A 15387-nucleotide genomic window follows, 5' to 3' on the forward strand; every position below is an offset into this window, starting at 1 on the left:
ACTTTTTGGCCTTTGATGACTGGCCTCAGGAATGGTCAGGGTGCCTGTAGTTGGATCACTTAGCTTGCTGATGTCACAACGAGTGTATACTAAGGCTCAAGGTCAAGTCGATTCATCCACAATCTTGGACCTATTTGCTTCTAATCAGCTTATGTCGTGTCCTCTGGCTATGTCATTCTTTTAAAGGTTGTGCCCTGCCCTCTTCCCTCCTGTTTCACTATCTTCTGGTTGATGCAACCAGAACTTGGGTGTACAAATGTTTCCTCTAGACTCTGCTTTTCTTTATTTTTGATATATACCCAGAAGTGGAACTGCTGGATCATAGGGTAGTTGTATTTTTAAGTTTTCGAGGACCTGCCATGCTCTTCCCTACAGCAGGTATACCATTTTACATTCCCACCAACAGGACACCAGAACTCCAATTTCTCTACCTCTTCACCAACCCTTATCATTTTCTATTTTATTAACTGCAGCCATCCTAATGGGCATGAGGTAATGCCTTATTTGGTTTTGCTTAGTATTTCTCTAATGATTAACCATGTCGAGCATCTTTTCATGTGCTCGTAGGCCATTTGTATGTCTTCAACCATATTACGGAGTGCCTCCTACACAAGCATGTGATGTGCCATGGATACGATAGAGTTAATATAAAACACACACGACAGAGTTCACAACATAGTTTAACTCCTTTGATCCAAGGCCTGCCAGCTAGACTCTGGGTCACCGTTTCTGGATACTTATATATATATATATATAAGTATACTTATATATATATTATATTTATATTATACTTATAAGTATATATATTATATACTTATATATATTTACTTATATAATATATACTTATATTATATATAATATATACTTATATTATATATATATATAATTCTCAGTCACCTAGTCTCTGGACCATAATGCTCTCTATTTTTGTGTCTCAAATCATAGCCTAAACTGAAACCCCCATGAAAAACTTTTTCTTGAGTTGCACTCAAGTTTTTTGAGAACTAACAGCAGGTGGTCAGCTTCTCGAGAAAGCATTACCAGGTACCACCAAATGACTTTTCAGAGTTGAGAGCAGGAGTGAGCAGAAAGTCACTCAGTTGTGTCTGACTCTTTGAGACAGCCCATGGAATTCTCCAGGCCAGAATACTGGAGTGGGTAGCCTTTCCCTTCTCCAGGGGATCTTCCCAACCCAGGGATAGAACCCAGGTCTCCCTCAATGCAGGTGGATTCTTTACCAACTGAGCTATCAGCAAAGCTAATAGAAGAGCAGGAGAAACAGAGTTAACTTAAGCTCCTTCACTCCAGGTCAGGCAACCCCCAGCCCCAACTCCATCTCCAAGCAAATCTCCTCTCCCTCCTATTTGTGGTTGAAGACTTTGTTTTGTGTTAGGGAGGTTTAAGGTGTTTTTGATTAGGACCTTGATAACAACAGGGCTTCCCTGATGGCTCAGAGGTTAAAGCGTCTGCCTGCAATGTGGGAGACCTGCGTTCGATCCCTGGGTCGGGAAGATCCCCTGGAGAAGGAAATGGCAACCCACTCCAGTATTCTTGCCTGGAGAATCTCACGGACGGAGGAGCCTGGTGGGTCCATGGGGTCGCAAAGAGTCGGACACAACTGAGCGACTTCACTTCACTTTGATGACAACATAAACAAGTCTGCACCCACAGACCAACAAGAAAAGTCACTTTACAGGGCGTGTAAGGTGAAAGTTTAGGCAGCAGTGGTGGGAGACCACCATAAGCCTAGATATACCCCCAGGACAAGAGTTCCAGCCCAGGTGCGCCCCAGATTTGTGACTCTATTGGACAGCACATTTGGAATCCTCTAGATGACCAGCATAACCCTCTATTATTCCACGTACCTGCACGTGCTTCAGTTGCATCCAACTCTTTGCAACCCTGTGGACTATAGCCAGTGAGACTCCTCTCACAGGGGATTTCCCAGGCAAGAAGACGAGAGTGGGTTGCCATTTCCTCCTCCAGGGGATCCCATCGCCTGCACTGGCTGGCAGGTTTTTCACCACTAGAGCTACCTGGGAAGCCCATTATCCCAGGAGGGTTATACAAATCTATGGGCCTCATACCTGGTGCAACTCGAGGGTGGGGTGGGGGTATTGCGGAGCGGGGCGGGGGGAGAAAGGATTTTGCTCTGCATTTCCAGATCGAAGAACGAGAGAGGTAGGTGGTAAAGTCTAAAACGTATGATGCCTATTACCAGTCTGTATGTACTTAGCCCACTACTGGTCTCCTGGGCAAAACATAACTGGCCAAAAGTGAACCTCATATACTAAATACTGAACGCAGTAAAAATCGTGTTCATTCCCTTAACGAACCAATTGAACCATTCCCCAACCCACGCGAGATCTTAGCACCCTAGTTCCTCAACTAGGAATAGAACCAGGACCCCTTGCATTGGGAGCCCAGTCTCGCACTGGATTGCGAGAGAAGTACCCCCAATTTCCTTTTTTGATAGCTGAATCAGGTTTGTGTGGATCCACAAATTCATTAAAAACACAGAGGTTCATTTTCTGATTGCGGAATTCTTGGTTAGAGGAAGTTAAAATGAAACTGAAATCCTATCCTCTGAGTGGTTATTTAAAACCCGGGAGCCACTTCTAGACTACAGCATTTCATGATTCCAGCAAACACAGTTTATAAACGAACAGACATTTGCTGAAGCACTTTAAATCAAGTCCAATCGTCACTCTGTTTTATCCAAAGGCAAAACTGTGAAGGCACACACGAATTCACTGTCAGTACAACTGGGCCCTTCACCGTCTAACACGCTGACAAAGAAGGCGACGGAAAGAAGGGCTTGGGGAGGCAGGAGGAGGCGACGCGGCGCAGCCCGGGGTTCCCGGCCGAGTGCGGAAGCGGAGGAAGTTGCGATGCGCAGGGACCCAAGGAGCGCACAGGCGGCGGTGTCTGGAAACACCCGGAACATGCTAGAAGGAAGTGGTAATGCCTAGATCCCCAGTGCGCACCGGGGGGCCGAGCTCGGCTAAGGGACGCGCGGACAGAGCGGAGTTTCTTCCCAGTTTACCGCACAAGGCTGGAGAGAAAGGAACCGTGGGAAGCTGCCCACTGGGGAGAACCGAGGGGGGTGGCCGCACAGACGCGCCGCGGGGCCCCAGGGACGCAGGCAAGGAGGGGAGCGGGGCGGCCCCCAGCGGGATCTGGGGAGGAGAGTCTTGAGGGAGGATAAAGGGAGCCAGCGGGAGGCTGGGCAGGGGGCGCGCGGGGCAGCCTTGGGCCGGAGGCGCAGAGTCCAGACGCGGGCCGGGCGTGGCCGGCAGCTCCCCGCGGGCGGCAGCGGCGGCGGAAGCGGCTGCGGGCTCGGCCCACGTCCCGACGGCTAGCACAGGGTTAACCCGCGGCAGGCCGGCGCTCGGTTTCCAGGGCAACGCCGGCAGTTCCGGCGCGCAGGCTCGTACCATCGCGCGCGCGCGGGGGAGCGCGGGGGGCGGGGGCGCGGAGGCGTGGAGAGCAGCGGGTCCGGCCCGGACGCCCCCGGCGCGGCCGCCGCTCGCCCCGGGTCGGCTCCGCGCGCGCGCTCCGTGCCGGCCGGCGCTGCCCCGCGCGCTGACGCGGGGGCCGAGCGCGCGCCGGCTCAAGGTCCCCCCGCTGGGGCGGCCGAGTGCGGGCGGCCCGCTGGCAGCTTTGAAAAGCGGGCGAGGACAAAGGCGGCCGCAGCCTCCCGGCGCCCAGCCCGAGCGCGCAGCCCGGCCCGCGCGGCGCCGGAGGATGCGGCCGGGGGCGCGGCGGCGGCGGCGGGGCGGCGCGGGCCGGGCGCGGCGGGGCTGAGCCCAGCGAGGGCCGGGCCGCGGGGGCGCCCGCCCGGGATGTGAGCGCCGGGCGGGGAGGGCGGGTAGGGCGGCAGGAAGGACGCGCGGACGGGAGGAGGAGCGGCGCCGAGCCGGAAGGCGGGAGGCGCGTCCGTTGGGCCCGCGGCGCGGCCGGCCAGCCGCCTCGTCGCTCGGGCGGGAGCGGGGCCCGCGCCTCCTCCCCGGCGCCGCGGGGAGGAAGATGGAGACGCACATCTCGTGCCTGTTCCCGGAGCTGCTGGCCATGATCTTCGGCTACCTGGACGTGCGCGACAAGGGGCGCGCGGCGCAGGTGTGCACGGCCTGGCGGGACGCCGCCTACCACAAGTCGGTGTGGCGGGGGGTGGAGGCCAAGCTGCACCTGCGCCGGGCCAACCCGTCGCTGTTCCCCAGCCTGCAGGCCCGGGGCATCCGCCGGGTGCAGATCCTGAGCTTGCGCCGCAGCCTCAGCTACGTGATCCAGGGCATGGCCAACATCGAGAGCCTCAACCTCAGCGGCTGCTACAACCTCACCGACAACGGGCTGGGCCACGCGTTCGTGCAGGAGATCGGCTCGCTGCGCGCGCTCAACCTGAGCCTCTGCAAGCAGATCACCGACAGTAGCCTGGGCCGCATCGCCCAGTACCTCAAGGGCCTGGAGGTGCTGGAGCTGGGCGGCTGCAGCAACATCACCAACACTGGCCTCCTGCTCATCGCTTGGGGCCTGCAGCGCCTCAAGAGCCTCAACCTCCGCAGCTGCCGCCACCTCTCGGACGTGGGCATCGGGCACCTGGCCGGCATGACGCGCAGTGCGGCCGAGGGCTGCCTGGGCCTGGAGCAGCTCACGCTGCAGGACTGCCAGAAGCTCACGGACCTGTCCCTGAAGCACATCTCTCGGGGACTGACGGGCCTAAGGCTCCTCAACCTCAGCTTCTGCGGGGGCATCTCGGACGCCGGCCTCCTGCACCTGTCGCACATGGGCAGCCTGCGCAGCCTCAACCTGCGCTCGTGCGACAACATCAGCGACACGGGCATCATGCACCTGGCCATGGGCAGCCTGCGCCTCTCGGGGCTGGACGTATCCTTCTGCGACAAGGTGGGGGACCAGAGCCTGGCTTACATCGCGCAGGGGCTGGACGGCCTCAAGTCCCTGTCCCTCTGCTCCTGCCACATCAGCGACGACGGCATCAACCGCATGGTGCGGCAGATGCACGGGCTGCGCACGCTCAACATCGGCCAGTGCGTGCGCATCACGGACAAGGGCCTGGAGCTGATCGCGGAGCACCTGAGCCAACTCACCGGCATCGACCTGTACGGCTGCACCCGCATCACCAAGCGCGGCCTGGAGCGCATCACGCAGCTGCCCTGCCTCAAGGTACTCAACCTGGGCCTCTGGCAGATGACGGACAGTGAGAAGGTCAGGTGAGGGCGGCAGCACCCATCCCCCCCCGCGCCCCGCCCCAGTCCTGCCCTGTTCGCCCTCCGGCCGCGGACGCGGGGCTGGGGGCGATGACCGGAAGCCCCCAGGCTCCCCTCCCCTCTTCCCTTCTCGTGTGTCGGGGGGGGGGGGTCCCTCCACCGCACCCCCACCTCCCCTCTCCTGTTCCCGGAGGGTGTGGAGATGGACCTGCCGCCCACCACCCACTCCTCCCGGCGGGGGTCCAGAGGAGGGACTGAGCTACTGTGTCCGTGCTGCGCCTGCAAGTGGGGATGGGGGTGGGAGTGAGCAATCCTTCCAGCCCTAGGGAGTTGAGGAAAATGTCTGCCTTCACTTAAGCTTTCATTTGAATACTGTGATCTGGTTTTTATTTCGAAATGTATAAAAGCAAACCCAACTACAACGGCCTTTTCACCCTTCTTCCACTTTGTAACTAATCCCAGTCTCGCCTCATCGCTCCTCTGACAGCACTCTGCTGCTCACGCTCATTTCATCCTTATTGTCTCTCTTTTTTTTATTTTTTGAAGAAACTTGACATCAACTTGTCTCTTTTTTTTCTGCTGAGTATATTCTATATATTATATATATATAAGTTATATATATATATATATATATACACACACACACACATATATATGTCTGGCTACCTCGTTTTAGTTTACTTTTTTCTCTGAAGCCCTGGAATTCTACAAGAGAGATATTTTGAGACTGAAACATTTTTGTGCCTGGACTGGAAAGATGCCCATTGGGTTTGTTCGTCTTTTTTCGTTTTGGCTTCTTCCCAAGCCCCATCCATCCAGTGTTTCCCACTTCACATTTCTGGCTCTTATTTTTCTTTTTCTCCTTGTCCGTAAGCATTTGAGGACCCAGCCCATGCTCCTAAATCTTGACTTAATTTATAGCACAAATGTGTGGGAGACATGAGAGTTGGACTTTTTTTTTTTTTTTTGGGGTCTGTCTGAGATGCAGATTGTGTCTTGAAAATGACGATTATATATGCAAAGTCTGCCCTGCCCTCCCTCTCTTCCACATTTCCCCACGAAAAGGTCACAGTGAGGCTTCCTGTAGGGAGCAGAGGAGCTGGAACTGGCACTGGCTTAGAGAGGCCCCGGGCCCTGGTGTGAAGGGGAGGAGACTGAAATTCATGTCTTATCTCTATTCTGTTAATAAAAACAGGTGTTGGTGGGTTTTTAAAAATTCTGTTTCTAAATGGAGGAGTAAACGCCTTGCTTTATTTTGGTGGGGGTTGGGACTTGTGGCTTTAAAAAAAAAAAAATCACTTCTGAGTAGGATGTATATTTTTCTGTTGGAGTTTTTTGTTCGTTTTGTTTATTTTTTTAGAATCCTCCACAGCAACATGCGAGACCATGGAGTTAAAGAAACCCAGAGACCTTTATCAATTAATTGTACTGTTTGTGAATTTGTATAAATAATAACAAAGATCCTCTTAAAACGTTTATATTCTTACAGTAAAAGGTTAAACTGATATTTATATAATAAAAGAGGAAATATGAAGTATGTTTTTTGAAAAAAGAAAAAAGGAAAAAAACCAAAAGCCTTGTATCTGTGAATTATTTTTAAGGCAGTGTGTGTGTTTGGGTCCAGGCCAAGGAGGAGGTGGGTTTGCATCTCTGAAGTACAAGTATAAGATGCAGGGTTCGGTGGAGTCTGTGTGGTGTGAGTAAGCTTGTGGTGAAAAATTTATCCTGTATAAAGTTTACTGCTGACATCTAAATGTTCTGTTGCTAGAAATGTGATTAGAATGGAGATTTATAGCATTTCTGAACTGTCAACAACATGGAAATTTAAAGAAACTGAACAAAATGAAACTTTTGTAAGAGTCACAATTCCACCAGGGTGGCCAGTTTTTCTCCACAAGGACATGAGACCTAGGGGAGATGTTCAGAAATGGGTCATGAGATGTGGAAGTGGGAAGAAGCATGGGTTTCTTGGCCCCTAGAGGGTGTGGGGGAGGCTGCGAGAGGGCGGGGCGGGCACCGGGGCCATTGTTGTTGGGAAAGTTAAGGGCACTCAGGCGAGCGAACTGAGCCTCAGAGGGAGCCGTGGGCAGGGGAGGGGGGCACCGGGGCCCTCCTTAGCATTCTCCACCAGCGCCACTGAATCGGTAGGGAGGCGGGCCTGGAGTTATTGCCCATTTGCATTTTAAGAAGGAGGCGGGCCTGGAATTTTCTTGTCCATTTGCATTTTAAGAAGGCGGTCACTCCATCCACTCTGGTGGGTTCTTACCCTGCACTGGGGCAGAATACCAACAATTCCAGCAAGGAGCTCCCTTTGGTAGACAATAACTAAATCATCTGACACCCTGTGGTTGCGCTGTGGAAACAGGAGTGGATATAGTGAGGCTGTTCATATTCCTGGTTTCACATAGGTCGGTCTGGTTTTAATACTGATCTCAGAAAACGCTGGTCAGAGCAGCACAGCACTTTCCTGGATCCACACCTCTTTCCAGGAAGAGAGCGAGAACCAGGTTTCTCTTGGGGAAGATTGTTTTGTAAAGTTTCCAAGCTCGCTGCTCTGGCTGATCACAAAAGCGGCATTGTTCCTTTTTGGAGAGCCTTCACAAGTGGGTCTAATGGAGCCTGACACTAGATCCATCTTCCTTTTCTTTGGGGAAGGTGTGGATCTATCCCTTTCCTCTTAGGTTACAGTGCTTACTGCCTAGGGAAAAAAATGTGTGAACCCTGGTGAGGACGAACTCTGAATCAGGGTCAGCTTTCTGATTCAGCATTTGTCTCTACAGCTCCCACAAGCAGTTGAGTTCTCAGACTGGTTTTCTTCTCCCAAGAGACTGCAGGGCTGTGCAGATTCAGCCAGTAAAAATCTGGGCACCTCCTAAGTCTTAGACTCTGTGGTCACCTCTCATTTAATATAAAAAGTAATCTGCCAACTATAACCGGAAGGTTTTTCTGCTTCTCCATTTGTTTTTCACTTTCAAAGTTAAATATAAGCTTGATTCAAGGCTGGTAAGTTAATGTTTGGACGTTAAGATCGGGGGCCTAGTTCCTCATCCCAAGCTGGGCATAGTTCAGAATCCATCTGGAGCGTCTCTGGCAAACAATGAACAAACCTCCTTCTTCCATCAGAGGCGACTGTCATCCCTCAACGTTTTGGGACGGAAAGAAAGGAATTGGGGTTGAGAACCTGTGCTGTGCTTTGCCTGGTGCTTGTACACATCTAGTCCTCAAAGTGGCCTGCTGAAAGGTACCCTCTTTTCCAGGTAAGAATACTGCTCGCTTTAAGTCAGCCAGCCACTGAGTCCAGGCCCTTTCTGCTCCCCAAGAAGGATCAACTACTGATTGCACCTTGGTTTCATGGAGGGCGACCTCCCAGAAGTGAGTGCTGGCTGCCTGAATCCAGGATGGACAAGCTCAGGCCACAGGGCACCACTTGAAAGGGAGAAGTGGGTTTGGCCTCACCATACTAACAGGAATAGAAGGGGATGCTTTTAAAGAAGAGCAGCACTTAAAACTCGAGTGGATACATCATTTGTGGGTGGTACACACATTAAGAGGCACTGCAGGGCAATTTTTAGAATAACAGAAAAAAACCTGGCTGGGTGTTTGCTGAAACTTCAGAACTGACAAACCAAAATAGGAACTTGATGTCAACCTTATCGTCTAGAAGCAACAAACCTCAGTAGGAACTGTCTGGGTAGCAGTCAGGAAAGGGTTCCCCCTGCTTATCCACAGCTCATGGGGCAAGAGCAAACGTCTGCTTAAAAGATGACCTAAGCGAGGGCGGGGTTCAGGCAGCACCTGCAGCCCCTCCAGGACCAGGACAGGCCCCTAGCTAAGAGTGCTGGGTATCCCGGAATAACTCCCCTCCTCGGATTCCTTCCTGCCCAATTCATCCTAAGGTGCAGGGGTGGGGGTCGGGGGGGGGGCCCCACTTGATTCATTCTGAGTTTGGCAGCAATGACAAGGATGCTTGCTCAACTTAACGGTACAACCTTAAATAGTTCAGAAAATTCAAACTGATCATATGCTTTCATGATTCAAATCAGCCAACAGAGATCTGAAAAAGCAAAGGTTCCTTTTATGGAAGTTTTTTTTTTTTTTTTTTTAACGTTTATTAGGCTACGTCGGGTCTTACTTGCACCATACATGCGCTTAGTTGCTCCGAAGCATGTGGGATCTTAGTTCCCTGACCAGGGAGACCAGGGATTGAACCCACATTCCATGCATTAGCAAGGCAGATTCTTAACCACTGGACCAGCAGGGAGGTCTCAGCAGTTTCTTTTTAAAGCTAAGAGCCTTCTCTTAAACGGAGACATATGCAAACTAAAGTGCGGCCTTTCCCCCTCACCCGTCCACTTTCCCACAGTGGCTACTAGACAGGTACTGATCTCCAAATAGTAGTAAAATCTTTTCCTTCTGACTTAGAGAATTTGAACTCAGGTTTTCAAAGCTGGAGAAGAGGGTCAAGGACCCCAGGGAACACCGTGTTCACAAAAAATCTGTGCTGAGTCGTGTCCAACTCTTTGCAACCCCATGGACTCTAGCCCTCCAGACTCCTCTGTCCATGGGATTTCCCAGGCAAGAATACTGGAGTGGTTGCCATTTCCTCCTCCAGGGGATCTTCCCAACCCAGAGATAGAACCCCCATCTCCTGCAATGGCAGGCAAAGCCATTTTGAAGCCCAAAGAATTTTGTTGTTTTTCAATCACTAAGTTATGTCCAACTCTTGGTGACCCCATGGACTGTGGCATGCCAGGCTTCCCTGTCCTTTACCATCTCACAGAGTTTGCACAAATTCATGTCCACTGAGTCCCTGATGCTAGCTAACCATCTCCTCCTCTGCTGCCCTCTTCTCCATCTGCTTTCAATCTTTCCCAGCATCAGGGTCTTTTCTAATGAGTTGGCTCTTCACATCAGGTGGCCAAAGTATTGGCACTTCAGCATCAATCCTTCCAATGAATATTCAGGGTTGATTTCCTTTAGGACTGAGGAGTTTGATCTCCTTGCAGTCTAAGGGACTCTCAAGAATCTTCTCCAGCACCACAGTTCAAAAGCATCAATTCTTCGGTGCTCAGCCTTCTATATGGTCTCACATCCATACATGATTACTGTAAAAACCATAGCTTTGACTGTAAGGACCTTTGTTGGCCAAGAGATGTCTCTGATTTTTAATACGCTGTCTAGGTTTGTCATAGCTTTCCTTCCAAGGAGCAAGCGTCTTTTAATTTCATGGCGGCAGTCACCGTCTGCAGTGATTTTGGAGCCCGAGAAAATGAAATCTGTCACTGTTTCCACTTTTTCCCTTTCTATTTGCCATGAAGTGATGGGGCCAGATGCCATAAATAACACCCTCTTATTAAGAGATCAGATTTGTAGCCAAAACCCAGACCGCACACAGCTTCTGACAGCAGCCCCTCTGCTCCCAGGGCCCTGCTGTGGCCACGGGGCCAGTGGTCACCTCTCTGCTGCCCCTCCCCCTGCATCAGTTGTCACCCCCTTTAAAAAGCTAATTCTGTGCCTTTACTAGAGGGTAAGACCTAAACTGTGTTTAGGGCCACCATGGCCCATGAGGAGTCAGGGCTGGGGCTTTGTGGATCCTGGGAAGCACAGGATTAGAAATCAAAAAAGCCAGTGCCCAGGCCACACCTCTGTCTCATCTTGTCGAGGTCCTTGTTCAGAGTGGGGAGCAAGTGACAGTTTTTGAAAAGTGAATGTCAGACAGAGAAGACCTCATATTTGGATCCGTGCCAACTATTAACAATTTAGAATGTCTCCAGGGTGAGCGCACAGCCGGGAGAAGAGTGGACACTTAGGTCTCGGATAGAAGACGGGTGTTTCCCAACATCGCACCTTTAGATGTCCACACCGGGTCAGTGTCAGCCCTTTCCTCTTTTCCGGGAGTGGCTCTGACATTGCCTGCTGGAGCTGCCTGTACCGAGTGCTGGGTACCACACTCAGCCGCTCCTCCAATCTAGGGGCAAGACGGAGTTGGCCAAGAGCAGGAGACACAGCCCCAGATGGGGTATGTTAACACCACCCCCTGCAAGGAAAACAGAATCCACGTGGAATTCCTCTACCTCCTGTACGTTAACACAGAAATGTGCACATACTTTCTTAAAAGAAGACTTAAAAGCGTTTTATGAGCTCGTCACCCTTCCACTCTGTGTAAACGACAAATGCCCCTTGTCCTTGTGTGTTCACTTTCATCTGTGAGTGTGAACAGCCTCTGGGTCACACATGCCAGGCAGAGTCGGGTGGGATGTGGATGCCACCCCCGGATGCACGGAATCGGGACCGTGTGTTGCTTCCCAGTCTCACAATTCCTGTTTTCCCAAATCTGGTAGATACTGAACATTTCATTTTAGAAATGGGGAAGGAGGCTTGACAAGGGTGAAAGACCGTGCCCAGGTGACCGCCCCAGGCGTTCCCCATCAGCGAGGAGGCCTGTCCCCAGCCAGCAGGAGCCAGATCCTGGTTGTTGAACTGTTGCTAAGCAACACCAGACACCCCCGTCCCACTTCTGAAGGAGCTGAGCTAGGGAACATTATTTTCACCTGAAGGAAGTGCTCTGAATGCTGAAGGTTTTGTGTTTTGGTTTTTGGGCCCCTCCACATGGCATGTGGGATCTAAATTTCCTCCAGCAGGGATCGAACCCATGCCCCTTGCAATGGAAGCATGGAGTCCTAACCATGGGGCCACCAGGAAAGCCCCCTGAAAGTTATTATTACTAGTTAATAAGTATTACACTGTGCAGACTCAAATGCTGTGTCCGGCGTTTTGCAAGGAGCTGGAAAGCTCGTGTAAGGAGTTGGTCCACGGGTTTGGGGTACCCGGTCCCCCAGTCAGTCCCCCGCTGTCCTTCAGCACATGAGCCAGCCCCCCAGCACTGCTGCGTCACAGACACTGCAAACACCTCACTGAGAAGTCACAGCCCAACACACCACACACTCCCGGGCAGCCCGACTCACAAAGAACTGAGCTGTGGGAACATGGCTGTGTTCTCACTACTCAAGGATCAATGTCTTGACTTTCCAGGTATTTTACCTACAGATCCCTTTTGTCTTGAAAGAGTAAAAGGGCCTAGCATGCATGCTCCCATTGACAACCACTTCTGTCTCCCACTCCTTGGTGGACATAATCAGGCTCACAGTGCTGGTGGAGACCATCTCCACCCCAACTCCCACCCCACCCCATATCAGGGTCCGAGCAATGGGAATGGCACCTCAGGGAAAGAGTTGAGTCCAGATTCATTTTTTATAACTAGCGTGAAGTTATTCCACATGGTTTGGGAAGCATTGTTTTCCTGGTCTAAAAAGATCAGGAAACTATCTACTACAAATGCCTTAATAACGTTTCTCCTTAGGAAATCTTTACCCCAAACTGGCAGCTTTATATGGACACTTGTGCACAATTGTGTTGGAATAGCTACTGACTTCCATTCTGCTTTTTGAGAAGCAGTCTCTAAATAGAGAGGAACCCCCAAACTAGTACTGATACTCCTCAGAATCTTTAGTAAAATCACTGAGGCCAAAATTGGACAGATGGGTAAGATAGGGGAATTGTAACAGCTAAAATTCTTAGCCTTCTCAGATGGAAGACAAGCTAACTATGGCTTTCAGGAGACATAAGAGACTTGGGTTCGATCCCTGAGTCAGGAAAATCTCCTGGAGTAGGAAATGGCAACCCACTCCAGTATTTTTGCCTGGAATATCCCCATGGAAAGAGGAGCCTGGTGGGCTACAGTCCGTGGGGTCGTAAAGAGTTGGACACGACTGAAACAAGTTAGCACAGAACATTTTAAACTTTAACTTCATGGCTCAAACCCTACTGCTGTGAACTACCAAAAAGAAAAAAAAAAAAAAAAAAAAAAGGGCCAGCAAGTGTGCCTTGAGCAAACTATATGAAAATACCTAATTAAGGTGACAACTTCTAGCTCTTCTAATTTGTTTCAAACGGACAACCTTTAGACTCTTTAAGAGATCTGTGAAAACAGGAAGGCTGAGTTCCACGGTCTGAACTTTGTCAAGCTCCCAGTTTGCTGCCATTAGAAACAGAGAAAGGCCTTGGGGAGTTTTGAGCCCAGACAGGATGAATGACTGGGCTTTCCAGCTCCCTGAAGTCCAGACACATGGTGTCAAGGGGCGACAGAGCAGCGTTTGACCCACGGGAGAGGCAGCTGGTCTATCTTTCCGCCACACAGGAGGGTCTAATTCTCAACAGGATCACACGAGGACCATTGGAAATGCAGTCCAGTAAGCAAGCACAGAGTTGAGCAGCAACAGCCTCGCCCCTTCTTGTTTCAGAATCAAAACCATGTCCATACAAATTAGGAGACAGGTCACAGGTGGCCCCTTGTGAAACGCAGGGGTGGAAAGTCATTCTCTCCTCCTGGGTTGCTCCTGGACCTCCACCCCCCAACCCAAACCCTCTCCCACCCGTTCACCCTCCCCCCCACTGGGGTGCGGCCCTGGGCCGTGTCCACACCAGTGTCAGAGCCGGAGATCTGACCTCATGCTTTCCTTTTCCCCAAGTTCACTAGGATTCACTGGAGGGCAGAAAAGTAAAGTACCCGTCATACAAAATTCTATGTATTTGTTTTCCACGTGGAGACTCCGACCGTCTCCTGTGAGCTCTGCATCCCGCCAGCAGGTGGCAGCGTTGTCTGTGAACTGCGGCCGGGGCCCAGTTCCGAGCACCCCACAGAGAACTTCAGAGCGGGAGAACCTCAAGCCTCCGGAAAGAGGAAAAGGAATTTTCCAGTTTCAGCGGGGTCAGGGATCCCCGTCCTGGGCACGCCGTTCGGAAGCAGGTATCAGATGCGCCCTGAGGACGGTTCCCTGATGTCGCTGGTGGGAACCAAACATCACTGTCTAACTTCAGTTTAAGACCATCGCATACAAATCCTGTACATTGGCGTATTCAAGGGGGTGGGGAGAACAACTTGGGAAAATGTTTACTCTCATACGTGGAAATATCCATTTTAACAGGAGGAGCAAAGGTGCTGGCTTTTTTCAGCTACAAAAATAGAAAAAAATAGAAGTGTACTGTTTGTGATGAAAAATTCTAGCGCTCCTTGGAAAAGAAACAATTGTTTTAAAATTTGGGGAGTGTCAATTCTTAGGTTTTTTTGTTTTTGTTTTAATTAAAATAAGTATCTTCTAAAGGAACCCATGAACGTGAGAACGATTAAAAGCCCTGATAAAGCAGTGAGGGTCTCGCATTCCTAGATTCCTCCTGGGGAAAACAGGCATTAGGAAAAGGCAGCAGAAATTAAGACAAGGAGAAAAAACTTCTGAGTCAACCTGGCCAGATTCCATAAAATGCCACACGAGGGACAGGCTGGGGCTCCTGCCATTTTGGTCTTGATCGTCTGGCCGCAGCATTGGAAACGAGGCTCCGAAGGGCAGCTGGTGCAGACGTGGAATAAAAGCGTGGAAGGCGGGAGGTGGCCATGCTTCGCCAGGCTAGCCCAATGAGACTCGGCCCCCAGCATGGTGACATCAAGGTGGTTTTTGGTTAGGAAATGGGAGAAGAGAAAGGAGAAGTTTCTGGAGCTCAGGGTCCAGGCCTGCAGCTAATTACCACTCCTGCCAGCGAGAAGGCTAAACGAAAGCAGAAGCCCTCTGGGCAGCTCCATGGACTCTCAGGCTGAAATACATCACTGTCAGCGACCCGCAGACACATAGATTCAGGGAAAGAACTCAGATAGAGAAAAGAGGACACAGATCACTCACGTCAAGCAGAGGGGATGAAGTGAGGTAAGGGGGGGGACTACCAGCCTGGTCCCCAAGAGGGGCTGGGGGTGCTCAGGGTCACCATCTCCCCAGAAGAGGCTGGAAGCTCGGGTTTTCAAGAAGAGACCTTCTTCTCTGGATGTCAAATCAGACCCCAGACAAAAATTCCAGCTACCAGTTCTCAGGCTAGGAGTTAAGTGATAGGTCCCCCTGTGAGGTCGTGGGTCTCCTTGTAAGGTGGGGGGCCCCCGCTGTGAGGTGAGGGGTCCCTCTGTAACGTGTCAAGAGTGAAGTCGCTCAGTCGTGTCCAACTCTTTGTGACCCCATGGACTGTAGCCTACCAGGTTTCTCTGTCCATGGGATTTTCCCGGCAAGGGTACTGGAGTGGGTTGCTATTTCCTTCTCCAGGGGATCTTCCCAACCCAGGAATC

The 15387-nt window shown here is 51.3% G+C and overlaps 2 protein-coding genes and 1 long non-coding RNA gene across 3 annotated transcripts in view; 2 read left to right on the top strand and 1 right to left on the bottom strand.

Moving 5' to 3' along the window:
* WNT5B (Wnt family member 5B) overlaps positions 1 to 15387 on the bottom strand; it is a 78683-nt gene that overhangs the window by 33370 nt on the left and 29926 nt on the right. The gene's annotated exons all lie outside the window — the stretch shown is intronic.
* On the top strand, positions 3892 to 6799 carry FBXL14 (F-box and leucine rich repeat protein 14). The gene has a single exon (XM_043880665.1). The coding sequence runs from the start codon at positions 4030 to 4032 to the stop codon at positions 5230 to 5232; it is 1203 nt and encodes a 400-aa protein (XP_043736600.1). The 5' UTR covers positions 3892 to 4029; the 3' UTR covers positions 5233 to 6799.
* On the top strand, positions 8351 to 14321 carry LOC122679875. The gene is made up of 2 exons (XR_006336565.1): positions 8351 to 8482; positions 13872 to 14321. It is a non-coding gene; the product is annotated as an uncharacterized LOC122679875 (long non-coding RNA).

Source organism: Cervus elaphus, chromosome 22 (genome assembly GCF_910594005.1).
Source record: "Cervus elaphus chromosome 22, mCerEla1.1, whole genome shotgun sequence".
NCBI lineage: Eukaryota > Metazoa > Chordata > Mammalia > Artiodactyla > Cervidae > Cervus > Cervus elaphus.

Coding starts and splice junctions, on each gene's coding strand:
- FBXL14 (XM_043880665.1), top strand. CDS start 4,030: ATGGAGACGCACATCTCGTGCCTGTTCCCGGAGCTGCTGGCCATGATC.